Source organism: Lepisosteus platostomus, chromosome 11, assembly GCF_059453375.1.
Source record: "Lepisosteus platostomus isolate fLepPlt1 chromosome 11, fLepPlt1.hap1, whole genome shotgun sequence".
NCBI classification, from domain to species: Eukaryota; Metazoa; Chordata; class Actinopteri; order Semionotiformes; family Lepisosteidae; genus Lepisosteus; species Lepisosteus platostomus.
Window position 1 is genome coordinate 46367648 of NC_142621.1, and position 20092 is coordinate 46387739.

At 45.3% G+C, this 20092-nt stretch overlaps 1 protein-coding gene, 1 long non-coding RNA gene and 1 other non-coding gene across 7 annotated transcripts in view; all 3 read left to right on the plus strand.

Annotated features, from left to right (window-relative positions):
- The first annotated feature begins 881 nt into the window (after positions 1-881).
- LOC148652843 (uncharacterized) lies at positions 882-9813 on the plus strand. Of its 3 annotated transcripts, XR_015925450.1 has the most exons (5): positions 1637-1976; positions 2252-2380; positions 3072-3164; positions 5155-6739; positions 8610-9813. It is a non-coding gene; the product is annotated as an uncharacterized LOC148652843 (long non-coding RNA). The 3 variants fall into 3 exon arrangements; XR_015925451.1 differs by lacking the exon at positions 8610-9813 and having other exon boundaries at positions 882-1976; positions 3072-3934; positions 5155-6640; XR_015925449.1 differs by lacking the exon at positions 8610-9813 and having other exon boundaries at positions 1642-1976; positions 3072-6640.
- LOC148652844 (small Cajal body-specific RNA 16) lies at positions 3429-3597 on the plus strand. Its single transcript, XR_015925509.1, has one exon.
- A 1499-nt stretch (positions 9814-11312) lies between the features above and the next one.
- Positions 11313-20092, plus strand: part of LOC148652845 (SEC14-like protein 1) — a 33791-nt gene continuing 25011 nt past the window's right edge. The window contains exons 1-2 of one of the 3 annotated variants that reach the window (XM_088600052.1): positions 11313-11719; positions 14615-14704. In XM_088600052.1, coding sequence (XP_088456178.1) covers positions 14642-14704 — 63 coding nt within the window. In that variant the 5' untranslated portion in view covers positions 11313-11719; positions 14615-14641. Of the gene's footprint in view, positions 11720-12077; positions 12224-14614; positions 14705-20092 lie in introns of those variants that run through there. The other 2 variants (XM_088600054.1, XM_088600053.1) reach the window with 2 other exon arrangements.

The window sequence follows — 20092 nt, forward strand, 5'->3', positions numbered from 1 at the left end:
TGTTTGTGCAACAGAACAGCTTGTTGTAACAAGCCCAGGGAAAGGTTAATTACCAATCACTTGCTTAGAAACACCATTTTACTGTTTTTTTTTTCAAATATTGATTATTGCACATGATTAGCTGTTCTGTCTGGTTCTTCTAATGTAGCACACGTACAATAGTTCATCCATAACTGCAAAATCAATTAGGCAACAGCATTGCAGAAGCCCTGTTGTAATTTAGGGTTAATTAGAACATATTGGAGTTGCCCCTCAGAGCATCGCATTACTTGATTAATAGGATGGCAGTTAATTAACATGGAAAGCACTTGCTTTAAAATGCAAATTATGAAAAGTGGATTTTAAGCAAAATGTATGGCCACCCTAGTGCATTAAAGCCCATTGCTAGCAAGAGGAAAGAGAAATAATAATTAGATAGTGGGATTAGGTATTAAGGTCTGGGTTCCCTTTGCTTGTGAAGTCTGATTGAATTGAAACGGCTGAAACACTAATGCTCCCCTGCATTCAACAGTTTGTCAATTGATTGAGATGCAGAAAACAAAAATGTTATGTGGATATACAGTATACCGTCCAACTAAAACAAAATACTATTAAAAATCCCTTTTGTAGGAAAGCAATCCAAATTGCCTATTCATTTCCCTTGTAAAAAAGCACTGTGTTAGGGATCACCTGTAACCCAGGAATATATATATCTGACCTCAGTCAATAAATTTCTGAATGTATGCAATCACTGCCATCAATAGTGTGTCACAATAGTTCTCCAGCTGTTCAGCTTATCTGTGGCTGTATGAGCTGCTCAGAACTCAGGAGCTGAACAGCTGGTTTTGTAGGTTTGCTTACATCTTCATGGCCCAAAGAGCCAGGAAAAGGCGTTAATCACCTGTTAAGACAATAATTAGATCAATTGGGTAGATAAGAGATTTGATGAGATGAGAACCTGCAGATACCGTTGTCCACTAGGACAAGCTTGTCCAGTCCTGGTCGGGGGGGTGGTTGGTGTGTCTGTGGGTTTTCAATCTGCAGTATCTCAGCCCCTAACGAAGTAAGTCAGCTAATTACTGGCTAAACTGAGACAAAAGGACTGCCTCTCCTCTCTCTTCGGGTGCGGTTGCTGCCGACACTAGGCTCTCCAGTCTAGGGATAGAGGGACAAGAGACACACCCGGACCGGCGCTCTAACACGTGACTCGCGCAGCCCTGCTGAAAGCGCTGAGGTGATCCGAACGGGGCTCCAGGAGCATAAATAATAACTGGAAGTGGATTTTAAAAATCTGTTTTCAGAAGGAGGGTGGTGCCGTTTACCGTGAAGAAGTGGCTTTCCGATCATGGATGTGGAGGTTTGCGGGGGGGTGTTTTAACGACTCTCTTACTTCATTACCCTTTCCCTTCATAAGGGTGAAGAAGGATCCTTAACAAACAGATTGGGTTATGCAGTATTTTGATTTGCTGTTCAGGAACGAATTAACCTCCGTTTCCACCCCCATATCTATTGAGCTCTGTTTAAGACTGGCATTAGAAAAGGCAATAAACCCCGTGCATCTTTTAACACTAATAAGCCGCCACCCACCCCCCTCTTCCGGGCCCGGGATACACGTGATCTGCTTTCTGCCTTTTTATTGGCTGAGGTAACAGCCAATAGGAGCCGCCGTCTCCCAGCAGCTTATGCGGAAGTGAGGTACTTATACGGAGAGGAATTGTTTGAAGATGCGAGTAGGGTGGGTTAAGAATGTTGTTAGTTTCCCCGGGGATGTGTGCAAGAATTGGAAGGAATAATGGATGTTTCCTTCTTTCAAGAAGGACATTCGTGTTTAATTGTGGGTATAGCTAGACCGCGGGAAGCATGTGTGCTAAAAATGCCCCGACTGCTCTCTACGCTATGTCCTCTCAAGGACAATGGGCTGAACTAGACCCTTCGGATGCACGAAAGGGTGGCGGGTTCTGCTCTGAGCTTGGAAACTGGTGGACTTAAATCATGCGGTGAGTTTCTGCTTGTTGCGTTTGTGTGTGCGTGCGTCGCTCTTCGTTCTTCACATGCCTTTAGGTCACTTTTACTTCGGCCGAAATCGTTCGATGGGTGAGTTTACACATCTTGCGTGTGTACAATAGGTCCCATTTTAAAGTGAATGTTTTTTATTTTTATTTTCGAGCTGGACTTTTATACCTAGACGAGATTTCTACTTGTAAAATCTATTTTGCTTTACCGACGAACCGCCTGTGCAATCTGAATCTTTACAAGAGTGTTACTTACACAGGTCCCCACCGGCCTCGGCGCGTTTTTCAAGAAAACCCCCCAGCAAGACACACCACGTGTACCGTCACTGTGCGAGGACGTGTTGTACGTGTGTCGTCCCAGCAGGCGGCGCTGGTTGCTTTCAATAAAGGTAAGGTTTCACGAGAAGCATGCCGTTTTCAACACTGATCTTCTACAAAATTCCTGCCTCTGCATCTCATTCATAAAATATCTGGTGCTGTGCAATGTATGTTTTGGTGATGGTGCATTTTTTTGTGCCCTTGGTTAGGAGGGTTTGACATTAATCTCCCCCATCCCTGACTGTAGGGATGTTATTTTATGACCATGTCGTCTTGGGGGGGGGGGGGTCTTCTGTTATTCCCTTAACTGTGTCCTGTGCTTTCCTGCTGTTGCAGCTGCTGCCAGGTTTTTTCAATGTGGTTCAGAGGATGATGGAGTTGATCAGACCCAGGTCTCCTAGGCAGGAGGCTATCTACTGTGGCTCTCCTTTTGTGCCTCAATATCCCATGTTACGTGTGCCCGCAAGGTAGCTGCGAGTCAATCGGTGTACAACCGACTTGCGTCATTGTGATTAACTCCGGACACATAGTGCTCTGTGGTCCTGGTGTTGTGTGTGTGTGTGTGTGTGTGTGTGTGTGTGTGTGTGTTGTCATGGATCTCAGTGTGAAGTACTGATCACTTGCAGCTGTTGTAGCCTGTTGGGATGGAAATACTAAGCTGTGGTGCTCGCTGCCAGACTTTGCCTTAACAGACTTTGTTAGGATGTGTGTTCCATTGTAATTGAAATGTGCATAATGTGTGACCTGCTCTTCACCTTGCAGAACCTGTTTCTGGAACTCTCAAAGACACGTTCCTGATATTGAGGAAAACCTGGCTTCTCTAAAGCCTTCTGCACCCGTCCTTTATGCTTCTTGGTAAGAGCCTGTTTCTGTGCGAGTAAGTTGCATCCGTCCTCAACCTCTGATCTGAAGAAGCATCATTCTTTATCTGAAGTAATATGCGGGACACCATAGCAGCTTGATATAGTGCTGGTGTTCACTGATACAGGATTGAGCTGCCTAGAAAAAAAAAACATTTCTCCTTCAGGAGTGTAGGCAAAGGGTGAAAGGTATTCCTGGATTTAATCATTTTTCCTCCTAATTGGCTTAAGTTAAGTGGCTTGTTTAACATAATCTAATTTGGTCTGGGGAAATGGCTACTGTGTTGCTGGCCCTGTTTGTCAGGGTTAGCCATGTATACTGTAGCCTGCCCCTGACCTAGATTATACCAGGGTAGTGTACTCTGGCAGTAGCAGGTGTGAGCATGCAGTCAGCTCTTTGATGCTCATGTATAATACTGCACACACTACTTCAAATGCTTCGCACAATGGCAGCATTAACAAGGATTTGGAGATATTTAGGCCTCTTTTGTCTGCAGTGTTTGTTTTAAATCACATGACGGTCCTTTAAACGTATCGTAAGCTGATTTTTTTTTTTCCCTTTCCCCAGTTAAAAACGCAAGGCGGTGCCCAGGCTGCTTTTTGCTTAATTTTGCAGGCGCTCCATAGGTTCTCCAGCCATTTAATCCTGAGCTGTTTATTTTCATCAATATTTGACTGGGAATACGAGTACCAAAGACAACTTCTCAATGGAATGGAGCTGTGTGACGTGTTTGAAATAGTCAATCATTCTAAATCTAAAGGGTGGTGAGTCTCCTTCAAATAGGAAGCAGTTGAAGACTGGGGGACTGCTAAAGGGAGGTGGGCAAATACAAAATAAAATACAGCAAGATGTACATCTAGGGCTGCTTTCATTTTCCCTGAAATGTCGGGGGAAATCTGACCATCCCATTAATTTTCCATTAAGCTGAATTTAAAAGCCCTTTAAACTCCTTTTGGGGAAAACGGTGTAAGAAGGGGGAGACACTTTACTAGAGCATTACGAATGGATTTACATGCATGGGTTAACTGTCTTTGTTTAAAAAAAAAAGACATGCCTGGTTGGGTTACAGTTCTGTTTTGCTTTGGGAAGGGGAAATGTCAATTGAATGCTAGTCTCTCCTGGATCATTTCTGCGAACTCCTGCCAACAGCACCACACCCAGTCACACATGCAAATATTGAAGGCGGTGGTGTCAAATGGCAGTGGTGCTGGAGGTTGGCAATCTGCTCTCTTGTTTCACCCATGTTTGCAACCCCTCTAGTAAGTGGGGTTCATTATTCAGCTTGGGCAGCTATGCTGTTTTATGTGCAAACTTCAATGTCTTCTTGGGTACAGTACTCTGAATATTCAGTTCTCTCTGCTTTTCCCAGTGAGAGAGGTGGCGGTAGTTCACTTTGGATATTTTTAAATCACCAGCTGTAAAAAGATGGGGAGCTGGGGGTGCTCACTTTGAGTATCTCCGTGAAGTTAAGCAAGTCTGACTGGAAGCGCGGCTCTCCTGTAGAATTCCTGGAGAAGGGACGGCATTTAGCTTCTAAGGCAGAGGTCTCGGACGTGATCCCTAAGGGGCCTGGTGTCTTCTGGTTTATGTTCCAACCTCGTTATTTTCCTGGAGGACGAGGGTGGTTTTTAAGATCTTTTGCGGTTGATTACTGAAAACGTTAACTTCATTTAAAGGCACGAAACACCTGGCTGGAAGTGTTACAGCAGTGCCGCTGATTAGACCAACTGTGTAACGGATCTTGGATGACATGAGGCCCAGTAGGAACTGAGTTTGAACCCCTGATTTAAAGCACATGATCATCTACTTTCTGGTGTCATGCTAGTGTGTGTGTGTTTTTTTTTTCTCCATGGAACTAAATCAGCCAGTTCTTATTGTAGGTTACTTTAAAATGGGTAATTGGGTGGGTCGTGCAAATAGTCATTTCTAAAACGGTTTAGTTCTTGATCTAACAAAAATTGCTTGTTTTCCCACTTCTCTACAGGGAATTACACCTGGGTCTTGTTGGAAACCGGTTCCTGGTAATATAGGCTGGCAGCTGTGCAGGACCCTGCTTGGGACTTCCAGTGTTGGTGGAAAGATTCTGTTCAACTGCAGTTTGTGTCAAAGGATACGACCAATGAGCTGTGACTGTTTTTAACAAGTTCTGTCTTTACCCATATACAAATGCTGTATTGAGGGAACTAGACTGGAAATGTTTCTTCATTTACAGAACAGGAAGTGGAGTTTCTTTTTGCTGTTGTTCCCTTTCTAGCATTTTGGCTTCCGTTTTTGCAATGGTGACAATTGCACTTCTGTTCAAGGCTACATATTGTCACCAAGCTGATACAGTAACTGATAAGAAACATCCCAGTCCACTGTTCTCTTTGGTCGTTTGCATCTAAATGCAATTAAGTGGAAGGGGTATTGTACTATAGTAATGTAAGATTAGTTGTATAGGATGTCCTTAAACCAGACTACAATCTATGAATGGTTAAATGTATGTGTGTTATCCCCCAGGAACTCTGACACCTTTTATTAAATTGCACTAGGAGTCTGTCAAAACCTGTTAACTCTGAAGAGCGCAGGGACATACAATAGGTTTCTCTCAACATCTGGGAGGAACATGCACACAGCCTTTTTTTTTTTTTTTTTTTTTTAACTGTCTTGCTTCTGGAGCTTCTCCCTGGTGAGGTAACAGAAGTACTTTGCCACTCACAACACTATATTTAAACGGCCATTTTCTCTAGGTGTTTCTCATACACATGGACTTTAGGTCTAGCTCTCAATGCATGGTTGGCTTAAGTATGTAATCTGTTTTAAACTAACACCACAGTTATTGGCTGAAAGCATGTTGCATAATTGTAGAAGTGAACGGGTGCCCTGTGTCAGAAAATACAGTATTTCCTTCAGCCTCATTCCTGTGGACAGCTGCTGAGCAGAAAGCAAAACCCAATGTTATGGACATAATCCTCAGGCCAATCGGGATAGAATCCATCTCAAGCTATTAGACATTATTTAAAATATTACTTCAGTCCAGTTGCCTCTTTTGCCAAAATTGTGTGAAGTTTTGTATTACTGGTGCTGAGGTAGACAGAAAAGCTCAGTTGAAGTTAGATCCTAGATTTCATTTTTTCAGTTTAGGTAAATATCCCTTGACCTAAGCCTTTTCATGTAAGGAAGATAAACAGAGTGCATCCTGTTATTTATTAAAGAAAATGGTTCCTACTAGCACAGTATAGTATCCTACTGTGCCTTTGAAAGAAGGAATTCTCTTGACCTACACTTGACAGTTTTAGTACAGCTGGTTGTCTTCCTAAAGCTGCTTGTTTTGGATTGAAACAGGTTTCGCAATGTTGAACTTCCTGATTTCCATATTATCTGTGGGCTTAATGTGCCCTTTTCAGTTCTGTAATAAGCTTGCGTGCTTTTATTACCTGTTCCACTAGCTTGATATGTGTATGAATAAACTTTGCAGTGGTTGTCTTTTGCGGTTGCCTAATTCTGGAGTTTAATTTGGTCCTCTAAACTGAACTTTGGGACTGGTCAGCACTGGAATGGGAGATCTCCCAAGATTAGATTGCATGTCTGTAAGTGAAGTTGGTATTCTCCTTTTGAATGAGAATTTCCACAATGAATGTTCCAGCAAGGTGACCGGGTGCATGGTGCTGTCCTCCCTGTGACACATTACACAAACATCCTGACTTCTTGGTAATTGAAGAACACATGGCACTGTTTGTAAGACTGGGTATTAATCCAGTTATCTTGCCTAAATTCTAGTCTTGGTTTCAACCATCTAACCCCCTAGAATTCCCCCCCCCCCCAGTTAATCTGGTGATGCAGTTTCTCCATCTCATCAGGTGTGCAGTGGGACTGCATGTCTGTGGATTCCCTGACCCATCTGTATCTTTTTCAGGAACTGGGGAACCCTTGTTTAGCAAGTGAAGAATGAATTCACACGTGATTTCATAAATTCCTTCCTCATTTCTAGAGATGAAACAGTCAACTTCATGCTTCCTCCTTGGCATAAAAATAAGTTATGCTCTTAAATTCATGTGGCTCAGAACTGGATGAAAAATAGTTTTTCAAGGCTCAAGTTTCCAGTTACCCAACTGGGAGAAATGTTTTAATTTCAAATTCAAATTAGATGAGTCTGTGATGCAGGCCTGAAACTACTTAAAGAAGGTTTTTGGAAAGTAAATGACCTAATGGGACAGAATTTCCAGAATAGGAACTGTTGCTTGAAACAATCATTTAATTTGCAAATTAGCAAGAAACAAAAATAGGATTTGACTCCAATTTGTTTGCCATAGTCCCATGGTACTGTGGCAAGTGAATGGATTAAGGATCAGTAATTTAAAGGTATTTGTAAATGAATCTAATTCAGAAGTATAAAGATACAAGGGTGTAATGTTTAATGTTTCTTGCTCTTGATAGGGTTTGAACTAGACAAGTTGCTATGTCACGCTCTTACAGAAGAGTTCTTTGAATTTTCAGAATATGACTGTTTCTCAGAACAGGCAGAAGCTGTGCCATAATGTTGTGTTCTTAACCACAGAGATTGACCTCAGTGGTTGTGCTAATGTCTTATCCTTTTAGAATTATACTTCTGGTGTGAGTTCCACCTATGAGTCACAATTGCTGAGTTCGGTTTTATTGACATCTGTTATTGAACAGGCAAATGAACAACTAAAGCTGAATGGTTGTATAATGCAAATCTATAAAGATAGCATGAACTATTTGAGTAATTAAACTAAGTATATCATAGGACGCATTGATAAGTGAGTTGTATTTTACACCTTAAAATAATACTCAACTGTTCTGAAAGAGCAGTTAGTTATAACAAGAAAGATAAGTTAAAGTTTATTCATTGGATTCTTTACTATAATTAAGGATCTGAACCAATGTGGTAAATAATTACTAGAGCCAGGGCTGTAGTGCTAGTGGTAGGACAGTACAGGGTGAGTGTTTGACAGTGACCATAACTTGGGCCTTTCATGTACCTTTGTGACTTTGACATCAAAAAGGTCCAACTGCATCGCAACTCTCTTGATACGGCATAAGAAACATCCTGTTCCGGCACCTGTGTCAAGACGATAGGAGCTGAGCTGTAACAGGACATTTTCCAAATATGTGATGGGGTTTCAAGATTTTTTTGTACTTGTGTTGTATGCATTACAATAATCCCTAAGTCCCTGGCATCTTTTATTGCTGAACCCAAGGCTCTGGATTAGCGTCTTATGTGTATTAAATACGTTTTGCATTTTCGTGTTCAATTCATCCTGCCTCCAGCTATGAAACTGCTCTGATATTTAAGTACTCAACAAACAGGCTTGCTTTCACTGGCATTTTGCTCTACAAGCAACACACTTCTCTTTCTCTTCAAATAGAACCTATTCTAAACCTTGTAGAAAAAAAACAACAGAACATTAACTTCATTCCTGGTTTGTCTCCTAATAGATCAGCAGCTTCATGCTTTCGTGATTTCAATATCTTCCTGCAAATTCCACAAGGCCCTCCTGACAAGAGTCGAATCATTCAGCCTCTGTCGCCTCTCCTGGGGTCATAAGACATTTTTTCCCCCATAGTAAAATGAAAAGCATCTCCTTTCAATTCAACTTGTTTTTTATCTGTGGCTTAATAGAACTGGATGTTTGTGTTACATGACAGAGAAGAGCATCAGGTGGCAATGTCCTTTGTGTGAACCCAGACTCAAAGACAATTGATTTAGATTTTTACAGAATTAATCCTATTTTTCCAGGCTGACGGTATTTTGTCACTAGGCACGCCCTTAAGGGAAAGAGATCTGTAAGCGAGGGACTGAATGACGCCATTCTGGCCTCTTCTCCCTCCAGCTGCTGCCTGGCTTGTGAAGGATCAGTTGCCAGCTTTTCGTGTGACAATAGAAAAGAAAACAAAAACCCTTTCAACGCATCTCTGTGTCCGGGTTTCCGCTTTCATGACAGTAGGACAAAGTCGCATGAATGCATCTCTGTCTCTGGGGGTTTTTTTTTTATGACAATAGAAAAAAACCCTATGGTGTCTCAGTCCCTCTGGCTTACCGATTGAGCAGAGCGGGCGGCGGGGAGGTGACTCCTGTAAACGGGCAGGCCATCGCGTGCGGACAGTCAGGAGAGCACTGCTGCGTCCCCATTGGTTGGCTCGACAGGCTGCGGCACCCTGCCCCATTCACAAGGCTGCCTTGTTCACCGAGCACGTGAGCCTGAGGGATAGCACTTGGCCAGGAGCTGGGTTGACTTGGCATAGGGCTTTCTGAGCTCTACACGTCTTGTCCTTACACTCACACCAAGAGTAAAGAGATTGTACTGTACACACCAGAAACTTTTTTTCAAGTGACCTTGCGGGGGGTCTTTTTAAAAATATTTATTAAGCTTAATAAAGCTAAACACTGTGGGAGGATAATAACTCCCACGAGGAATCTGCAGAGTGTAGGGACTGAATAAAACAATATTATATAGGTCAGTGGTTGCCCTTTCTGGTAGAGCGAGTCAGGCTGGATATTTTATAAAGCAAAGCATGCAAAACAACAATTAAACACATGCATGTAAGTACAACTAATTTTGTATCATCAAGCCCATGTATTGCAACGTAAACTCATAAATATGTGTAATTCTTCATGTATTCTTAATTCTACAGCCCAATTAAACATATAAATATAGAAAAGTATATTTTTCCACGTGTTCTTCATTTTACTGTGAAATTAAAATAAAACATAATCCTGTTTCTTTCATTCCATAGTTATGATTTATCTTAGGCTTGGAGAATTGACCTTCTTTGGTGATTTCCGATAAGGGGTGAGAGGTTATATTTTGGGAATCAAAGGAGTGCAGGCTGCAGTGAAGGTGAATAATGAAAGGACAGCAGCCATATCACCCTGCAACTGACACCTGGCAGCCCCACTGGAGCCCAGCAAGTGTGAGCCTGGCCAGTACCTGGATGGGAGACTCCTGGGAAAAACTAAGAATCTGCTGGAAGAGGTGTTAGTGTTGCCCGTAGGGGGCACTCACCCTGTGGTCAGTGTGGGTCCTAATTTTTCAGTATATAGTGACGGGGGACACTATAGTGTAAAATGGCCCTGTCCTTCGGATGAGACGTAAAACCGAGGTCCAGACGCTCTATGGTCATTAAAAATTAATAATAATAATTGCTTACACTTATATAGCGCTTTTCTGGACACTCCACTCAAAGTGCTTTACAGGTAATGGGGATCCCCTCCACCACCCCCAGTGTGCAGCCCCACCTGGATGATGCGACGGCAGCCATGGTGCACCAGTACACTCACCACACATCAGCTATTAGTGGGGAGGAGAGCAGAGTGATGAAGCCAATTCATAGATAGGGATTATTAGGAGGCCATGATGGTAAGGGCCAATGGGAAATTTGGCCAGGACACCGGGGTTACACCCCTACTCTTTTCGAGAAACGCCCTGGGATTTTTAATGACCACAGAGAGTCAGGACCTCAGTTTTACATCTCATCCAAAGGATGGCGCCCGTTTACAGTATAGTGTCCCTGTCACTATACTGGGGCATTGGGACCCACATGGACCGCAGGGTGAGCGCCCCCTGCTGGCCCCACTAACACCTCCTCCAGCAGCAACCTTAGTTTTTCCCAGGAGGTCTCCCATCCAGGTACTGACCAGGCTCCCACCTGCTGAGCTTCTGTGGGCTGCCAGTTGTGAGTTGCAGGGTGATATGGCTGCTGGCCAGAATTCCCGGGTGTTTCTTGAAAAAAGCAGGGGTGTAACCCTGGTGTCCTGGCCAAATTTCCCCCTGGCCTTTACCAATCATGGCCTCCTAATTATCCCCATCTCTGAACTGGCTTCAGTACTGTGAGCTATTGTGTGGGGAGCGTACTGGTGCACTATGGCTGCCGTCACATCATCCAGGTGGGGGCTGCACACTGCTGGTGGTGTAGGGGAGTCCCTATTACCTGTTAAGCGCTTTGAGTGGAGTGTCCAGAAAAGGAATGATCCATTATTATGATTATTATAATGTGTAGACAGTAGAAAATCATTCCCAGAGCATTTGTCACCCCAGCCTGGGGCCCTCACGCGAGGTCGCGCTGCGCTCTGTGACGTCCGCGTTCTTTCCGGCGGACGTGCGCGCCTCCGCAGCCCGACGTGAACGCGTTCGCGGAGCGGAAGCGAGACCTGAGGCCAACCGCCGGGGAAGAGGAGAGACACAGAGAGAGAGGAGATCGCAGATCTGTGAAAGGGTGACGCGGTGCAGTGGGCTGGTTTTCCTTGAGGAGGATGTTTACGATCTAGTTCACCCCGATCCAGCCGCGTTTACAGCAAACGAGGAAAGTGGAAATCGCCTTCTCCTCCTGACGGGCTGCGGGTCCGGTGTGCTAGCCGTCCGGTTCGCCGGTGAGGGGGACATGTTGGCGCGCCTGGTGTCGGGGACAGACGCCGATCGCCCCGGGGCCTGAGCCGAGCCGACCGCGCAGGAGATTCACGATGCGCCGGCGGTAGCGACAGAGGGAGCCGACGAAGACCAGACTTGGGCGGTGAAGTCAACCTGAGGACGCGGATAAACCAGGTCGAGGTAGGCGTGTGGCGACGGATCTCCGCTGTCTTTGGAGGGAGGGTGGGGGGAGATGGCACCTCTGCGATGGTGTCCCGACACCGGGAGCCCCCTCTGTCCCGGCAGGGCGACGGGGAGACGAATCGTAATGAGTCGATCCGAGACGCTAAGAGACTCATTTTGACACACACACAGAGACAGACACACACACACACAGAGCCCAGTCTCAGGAGAGAGAGGAAGACGGGGAACCAGCCTCGATGGTGTTGTTTGTTGTTTTTTTCACAAGCTGTCAAAGCCTCGGCCCCTCCGCTGTCCGTTGAACCTGAACTTCGGGAAGTGTGTGCGTGGGGATTTGTGTGTGTGTGGTCCGGCCTGCTGCTGCTGCTGGAGGCGATGTAGGGAGCTGAAGTTTGAGAGTTGCACACACCACTGTGCGTGGGGAGAAACCAGGCTGCCTGCTGTCGCGGCGAGGGCAGAAGCGAGTGGAATTTAAAAATAATCACAAGTGTCATCGTCGACTCGGTAAGCTTCTCTCTCTTCCGTAGTTCCCGGGGATTTCTCCTTTATTATTTTTGTGCTGGGGAGAACAGCCGCATAGTATAGGTAACGTATCAAGTTACTCGTCTTTTCGCCTTTTTTTTAGGTTTTGTTTTGTAGTATGAACGGATTTTGAAGGACTTTCGAGTGTCAAAAAGTCCACATAACACCCCCCCACACACACACCCTGGTTTAACTTCAAAAGTCCTAGACGGGAGGTGTCGTGTTTTGTTCTGTTACATATATTTTTTTTAAAGGCACACAAGTAGCAGTTTACTGGAGCTTTGAACTGAGATTCAATAAATGCGATTGTCAAGCAAGGTTCTTTTTCTGTTGGCGAAATATTCCGGTTTCGTGCAGGAAAATGGTTTTCAAAAGTGGCATGAGCTACGTTGACCGGTTTTCTATCTTATTCAGCGTTTTATTGTCATCATCAAACACGATATTTTGACGTATTTGCAATAAGCGCAGGTTGTTTAGGTATTATACTTAAAAAGGTTAAGTACAACTGACGTATTACCTTAATTATATAATGTACAGTTGCTATAGTATTATCAGCACATCTGTTATTATTATGTAGCCTTTCCACCCACACTGCAGTGCGAATTCTTTGGAAATTGCAGCCCACAGAAGACTTATATTTAAACACATATCTTCACATGTTGAAGCATGCATAAACATACCATGAGCTCGTGTTGTATAATAGCTACCTGGAAAATTACTGGAAAGTTTTGGAAAGCTAAACTGAAGTGCTAATGTCAAAAGGGAATTTTGTTTAAATATTGTGACGTCGCCTTAAAACTGTGTAGTTCTAGGGACAAGAGATGTTCCTTTGTAACGCCAGATTGTGGATAATGGGCTTGATCTGCCCAGCTACACAGGAAAGTCCCTGTGTTTCTTTGGAGAAAGGCTGAATGAGACTTTCTGATCGATAAGCTATTAGCAACGCAATGAGCAAGATAAGGCCAGCATAGATTTCTTTACTTCTTAACCCTTCTTGTGTTCTTATCCGTCCAATATCAGAAAGTGTCTTATTCCTTGTAAGGACTGCAGCAGTCCCAGAGCCCACCCCGGTAGAATATATAATCTGTATGATTCTATAGAGATAAGTAAAGGCTGGCAGATTACCTGCAGGTACTAAGGAGGGTATCAGAAGCTATTTCTGGCACTTGGGAGGGTGGGAGAGCACCACAGTGCCCAGAGAACATGCAGACTCCACACAGAACATTCTCCAGGCCAGAATTGAGCCCAGGGCTCCAGAGCTGAGAGGCAGCAGTGCGTGCCAGTGTGCAACCCTTGTGTTAGATTTGCATTATTATATGTTGTTGTGCTTATTATATTGATTATTATATGACTGTTAAACTTATAATTTAAAAACAAACACCTGGATTACTTGGGATACCTTCATTAATATACGTGACCTGCAGTAGTGCTTTGCTGTGTGGTTTTTCTTCAGATCGGTTTTAAAGAAATATGACATTTGTAGCATTCATGCCCAGAATGGGATGGAAATGGAAATAGTGGAATGGCGCCTGTGACCGAGGCTGGGGATGAGGGAGGTTTCTCTTGCAGGTGGGGCTTGCCCCTCTCTGCGCCGTGTCTCTGTATCACACACAGGCTGTGCTGAACCCCCCTGTGGGAGACCAGCCGGTCCCAGGCAGTGCAGAGCTCTCCCTGCGGGAGACCAGCCGGTCCCAGGCAGTGCAGAGCTCTCCCTGCGGGAGACCAGCCGGTCCCAGGCAGTGCAGAGCTCTCCCTGCGGGAGACCAGCCGGTCCCAGGCAGTGCAGAGCTCTCCCTGTGCTGCCGTGACTGGTTTCCCAGAGAAAAACATTCCTGGAACACTTAGTCATAGCCTGTTGTTTGGGAAGGAGTGTTGAATCAGTGGAAATCCCTTCTCTCTGGGTGACATTCGCAAACACAGCCGCTCTCTGACCGGGAGAGTTCGGCTCCTCTCCTTGCTTCGTTGGTTTTCCGGTGGTCGACAGTACATAAGAAAATGGTGTCTTTGGAAGAATCGCCTACTTGTGTGTGAAAAGACCGATCTGTGTCTGTGCGGACGAGGGTGTCGGGACCGGGCTCGCTGTGCGCCCTTCCAGGCGGCGAGTCAGTGTGCTGGGGCTGGCAGCTCCTCAGCTCCTCTACCTCTGGCACTGGGGGTGGGTTTTGTTGTGGATGCGTGTTCCCACTGCTGGGAATCTGGCTTCCCCCGTGCTCCCGTGTTCCAGCATGTCGCTGCTTTATCCACAAAGCGTTTCTTCCTTGCATGCTCGGGTTAAATGTGTAGCCCCTGCAATAATAAATATCTGTTCTGGTTTTCTTTTTCCATAGAATGAATTCTTCATATCAGATCTTTTTTTCCCCCTTTTCCCTGCAGACATTGGGAGCCTGAAATACCGCAGCCATGGTGCAGAAGTACCAGTCCCCTGTGCGGGTTTACAAACACCCTTTCGAGCTGGTCATGGCGGTGAGTTGGAACGTCTCTTCCCTAAATGCCTGTGCTGTCCGTGCAGGTCTGTTGCGCCAGAGCAAGCCTGTAGTGAGTGATGAGAGAGTGGCTTCGCCCTTTTCATAGAGCTGGGGGCCCAGTATGGAGAGCAGGTTTGTTTCACTGCATGGAGAAGAGGTTGCAACATGGATCTCTTTGTCTGGGGACGGGAAGTGCTGAACTGGCCCAGTCAGTAACGTTCTAACTCTTTCCAGAGAGAAGCAGCACCGTTCGAGAACGAGTTAACCTTGGTTTAGGGTCTCGCACTGCTGTCGGACGTGCTGTGATCGTTTGTGTTTGTTACTTTGCAAAGCTCAGAGCTGTAGCCCCTTGATGGCACCAGGTCCAGGAGTTCTGGTAGTTCTGTCTCTCACTGCTTGTTCTATCTCGGTCTTTCCTGTTAAAGCCAAATGCCTTTTAACAGTGTTTTTCTTGTCTGTGGCTCTTGAGTCATGATTCAGAAGTGCACCACCCTGGAAACCATTGCACATATGCATTGTGCATTTGTAAATACTCAGTTTTCTCTTTTTTAGTGCTAATTGTTTTCAGTAATCAATAACCAGCATTTCAGCAATCAATGATAAGAAGTACAGGACCATATCACACTCACTGTGGTTAGTGTTAAGATATACACTGATTTTCCTGCTCTGTGCTGATGAGCCGCCTGCTGTTTTTAGTTATTGTGGGTGGAGGTCATTACTGTCATAGTCTATTCATGTGATTGGCAATGGGGGACGGACTCATCTGTGAGCAGGCAGACCCTGTTACGGTTGTGCAACCCTGATATTTGTTTTGTAATAAAGCTTTCATTCTTTCATCATTAATAGGCATCCATGCTAAATAGTTAAAGAAATATGAGAATGTGTCTTAGCAGCTGTGTTTACAAGGGTAATATTTTGAGATGTCTGCTTGCACAAAGCTGTTTTCGGTTACTGAATCTTGCACGAAAGTTGCATCTACACCCTTTGTCTTCACATACACCTTTATAAAGGTCTAAAAAATGGATCCACTCAGTGTCGGCAATCATGTGACTCCTCTGACTTCTGGAAAATGTTGCGCATCATGTTTTGGTATTTTCTATGACTTTGTCACTGTTTCTAAAGTTATATCCCTGAAGGGAAGTGAACTGCATGAACCCAAGAGAAAGAATATAAGTCAAATACAAGGGGTCATTTTTTATCTTCTTGTTAATAGACTGAATAAAAAGTGAATTTGAAATGTTCCTATCTGGCTGTAGAGGAATAACTCTGAAAGACATTAGAGGGTTAAAATTGATCTTGTCAGATCTCCCCATCTGTTGGGGAACTCCAGGCAAGAAACCAAAATAACCCAGGCAGTTCTTTCTCATTCATGATCAGGATTAGGAAGGCAGTCTGGACAAAGTATATCCCTAGGTCTTGTCCTGATGTCCCTGGTAAGTAGAGCATCAAATCGGGAGCCAAGAGGAAAACTTTGGGGGGGGAATGTTGATGAGGCACATTTTCCCTGGCATTGATTCAGCTTCTCTGTGCAGAGTCTTCAGAGACTTGATTATTTTTTCCTTATGAGTGCAGCTACAGAGATAAAGGAGCAGGACAGCGGTTGTCCTCGCTGGTGCTGACTTCGGTCTTTAGCGATCCCCTGTGCGCCGTTCGAGGGCAAGTGGCAGGCTACAGCTCCGCTGGCTGGACGGGGTGTGCTGGGCTGTGTGTGGACTGTGCCCTCCTCTGACGAGACCTGTCATGTTGGTAAAAGCAGCTGTCTGCGTTGTGCCTCCCTGGTCAGGATTGCGGACATTACAGTGGAAAGAATGGCCAGACTCTCTGTGACGATGAGCCCACGTTTTCTCACTTGACCAGAGAGAGAGAGTTGAATGGTGAGGGAGTAGGCCAGCCAGCTGAAGAAAAGCCAACTCTGCCAAGGCAGTTATCAAGGCATGGCAGGGCAGGCCAGCTGATATTCAGGTCTGTAGTCTGACGCAGTTGTTGCTATATATAAGTAAAAGCCAGTAATCTCCATTATTCATGCCAAGCTTGTTCCCCGCAGAACCAGCATGTTTTTTTTTACTCCTTCCAGCATCATAGCTACGATCTTGTCAGCTGTGCTTTCGGCTATGAGCTTTAATGGCCAATAAGAGCACTGCTGTGTGAATTAGCAGCTTTTCAGAACAGCCTCAGGAATTCACTGCTGCTGATCCCTGTTCCAGCTTTGCCTGCCAGTGTTTTCCTGGGATGAAACCACATTTCAGAATGTGAAAAAAGGCAGGGGCTTCACCATGTGAGTTGCTTTTGATGCATTCTTTAAAAAAAAAAAACATGCATTGATGAATCAGCTTCTTGAACTGATAAAGAAGCAACTGATGAACCATAAAACTCAGAGCTTTGGGTTGCTGATGTTTCCCTGACCCCAGTCAGTGCAGAGCAGACTAACCCACATGTATCTTCAATCATACGCAGAGTCTTGGAATAAGACTGGGATGCAGTGGACACATTTGTCTGGTTAAAGCTCATACATTGAAATAGAATTCGGTGCTCAGTTAGAATAATAGAGACTACAGTACTAACAGTAAATAATATTGGTAGATAGATACATTGCCCCGGCTTCATCAGGCTCATGATCGGGCTTTAGCATTAAACTGTGCAGCAGCATTTTTACTTTATTGGCAGACGTGTGTGATTGCAGAGGCTTGTCACTGGAGGTGTGTTGGACTGGACCGGTCTGGCCAGAAGCAGCCTTCTGATGTATGACCCCTAAGGAGCAGGGGGGGGGGGGGGGGAGATGCATTGAGAATTCAGAAGCTCCATTTTAAAGTAAGCAGTCTGTTGCCTGGTTTTCAGACCTGAATTAATGAGCACCCTGGTGTTGCAGTGTGGGAACAGACTGTTCACATGGGCAATGTGCTTCTCCATAGAAGATGCTATCAGAATATACAAGCGTTGGAACTAGCTCATGCAAAAGCAGTGATAGGAGTAAAGTACTGTACTGTTTTACACCACTCGAGATATGACATGTTCTTATCTGCGGTGTCATAATCTGTAGAGGCAGGTTGAAGACAGGGATTTGGGGCAGTTTTATTTGTAGACAGTTTGAATCTACACAGGATGCCGGGTTATTGTTTTAATACTCTTAGTGTGTCTGATGATTAATTCAAGAATGAAACTGCTGTTGTAGTTCTGCAGAAATTTGCCACTTTGAACATTTCTGAAGCAACAATAATGCTGGGCATGCTTTGCTGTCCTGCGTTGCTAATTTTGCACTGGAGTGCCTTGCAATAACAGGATGTTGATATCGCACTGTGATTTTTGTTGTTGTTTTAGATCAAAGCCGAGGTGCTGTTAGAAAAGGAAAATGAATCTTGAAGGAAAGACAAATTGTTGTACGCTCTCCTATTTGTTTCAGTTTTGACATCAGTCTCTTAAGGACAGAAGGAGCACTATAGTTATCTGTTGTGTGCCTCAGGATGCAGCACATCACTGTGAAGGGGAAGTGGAGGTTTCATGTAAAAACTGCTGCACAGGGACTGTTTACAAATAGCATGTGCTGATCTGTCTTGTTTCCCTCCTCAGAAAAAAGGATGTGCTTCACCACCATGACATATGGCGGTTGTGCCGCTTCATAAGTCATCTGGGTGAGAAGGACATTTGTCACCCCTCCTCGGAGATCCAGGCATTAATTTGAGCCATGTATTCTCCGATACTTCCTGACTCAAGACGGCTTCTTGAGAAATCACACACAGGCTGTCTACAGTATGAAAACCCCAAGATGATTAGTTATTGAATTTGTCATGGGGCAGCATTTACAGCGTCAAAGCACTGCAAGTACAGCTCAGATGATAAAGAGATAACGTTCAGACCTCTGCAAGTATAACAGTTTGAATCTCGGGGCGATCCGAGATGTGGGGCGATAGCGCAGCCCTTTCAATCTGCTCCCTGTGTCCCAGATCACAGCCGCTGTCGTCACGGCCTCTTCCCTGCGCTCGCCGCTGCCCCCTGGGGGCTCGTCCTCTGCTGTGATGGAACTCTCCAGTCGGCTCCGGATGACTGCTTTGGGAATATTGCAGCTCTGTCTTCATGTCTCTAAAGACTAAGGCAGCAGTGGAAACGCTGCTCCAGGCTTGCCTGTTCGGTTGGAGTTTGCGTGGGTGTTTTTGAACTAGCTGAATACTGGTATTCAGCAGAGAAAAAAGCCCTCATTATCTGAGCCTGTTTTTAAGTGGCCTGTTCCTGTGAGTGTGTCGCCCGGTGTGTCTCCAGTGGAGAGGTACAGAGTTGTGTGCACTGCGGAGGGGCTGTGTTTTCACTTGTTGGTTGTGGAGTCAGTTATATCTCGTCTCGAGGAAGAGACGAGCAGATGTGTGCGTTTGTAGGATTCTTTACTGTCAAGTCTATACCGGCCAGCAGCCAAGGAATTTGATTAACTGCTCAAGCTGTTCCCTCATCTCCCACTGGGGATGTAGCTGTTCCAGATTTCGCTTTGCTGTCGATCCACACCAGTGTCTCTGCAGGTGCTCTCGGTGCTGTCCTCCGCAGCCTCGGCGACTGCTTTCACCCGCGGTTGTGTTAACACTGCTCTTCCCTTTACAAATCTCGGTTAAAGCACATCACCTAATGAGTCTGCTAAGGATTAATAAGCCTTTTGCTTTGTGCTAATGTTGGTGTTTGAACCCACGTCTTGAGAACACAGTAATACCACAGATCAGACATTCATATGTGATATTTAAAGTAAGAGAGCCATTCAGAATATCGGTGAATTTTGGACCCGATTCAAGCATTCGAAATCCTCCAATGCGTTCCCTGACAGCCCACTGGAATGAACGGTGATGCACAAGCCGGAGGGCGGGCGCGGCAGCACCACAGAAGCACATTTAAAACTGAGATCACGAGATACCCCTTTACACAAAGGGTGGTGTAAGCGTGGAACAAAATGTCCAGCCCTGCCACGCTGTGGAAACTGAAGCCCAGGGTTCTTTCCAAGTACAGCTCTGCGAGGTCCTCTAGTCACTGAACTACTTCCAAGCAGCCAGGCTCAGCGGACTGAACGGCTCCTCTCGTTTGTAGCTGTTCCTCTACCTCAAGGCCAGGCTTTTGAGGGAGGCTGCCGCGTTTGAATTTATTCCTCCTTCGCTTAAAGCATTTCTGCTGCGGGCCGCCCTGCTGGGAGTCAGTGGTGGAATTTGCTGACCTTGAGTCTGTTTTGAATTACGGCCGGGCTGTGGTGACGCCAGTGTCTGGGAGAATATTCGTCAAGCCCTGGCGAGGCTAACGACTTGAGCATGCGGCCGTTGCCCGAGCAGGAGCTCGCCAGGTCTTCCCGCTCCGCTGCTGGGAATCACTGTAAGCCCGCCGGGCTCTTGCTGACATGCTGTACAGTGATTTCTGGTTCATATGC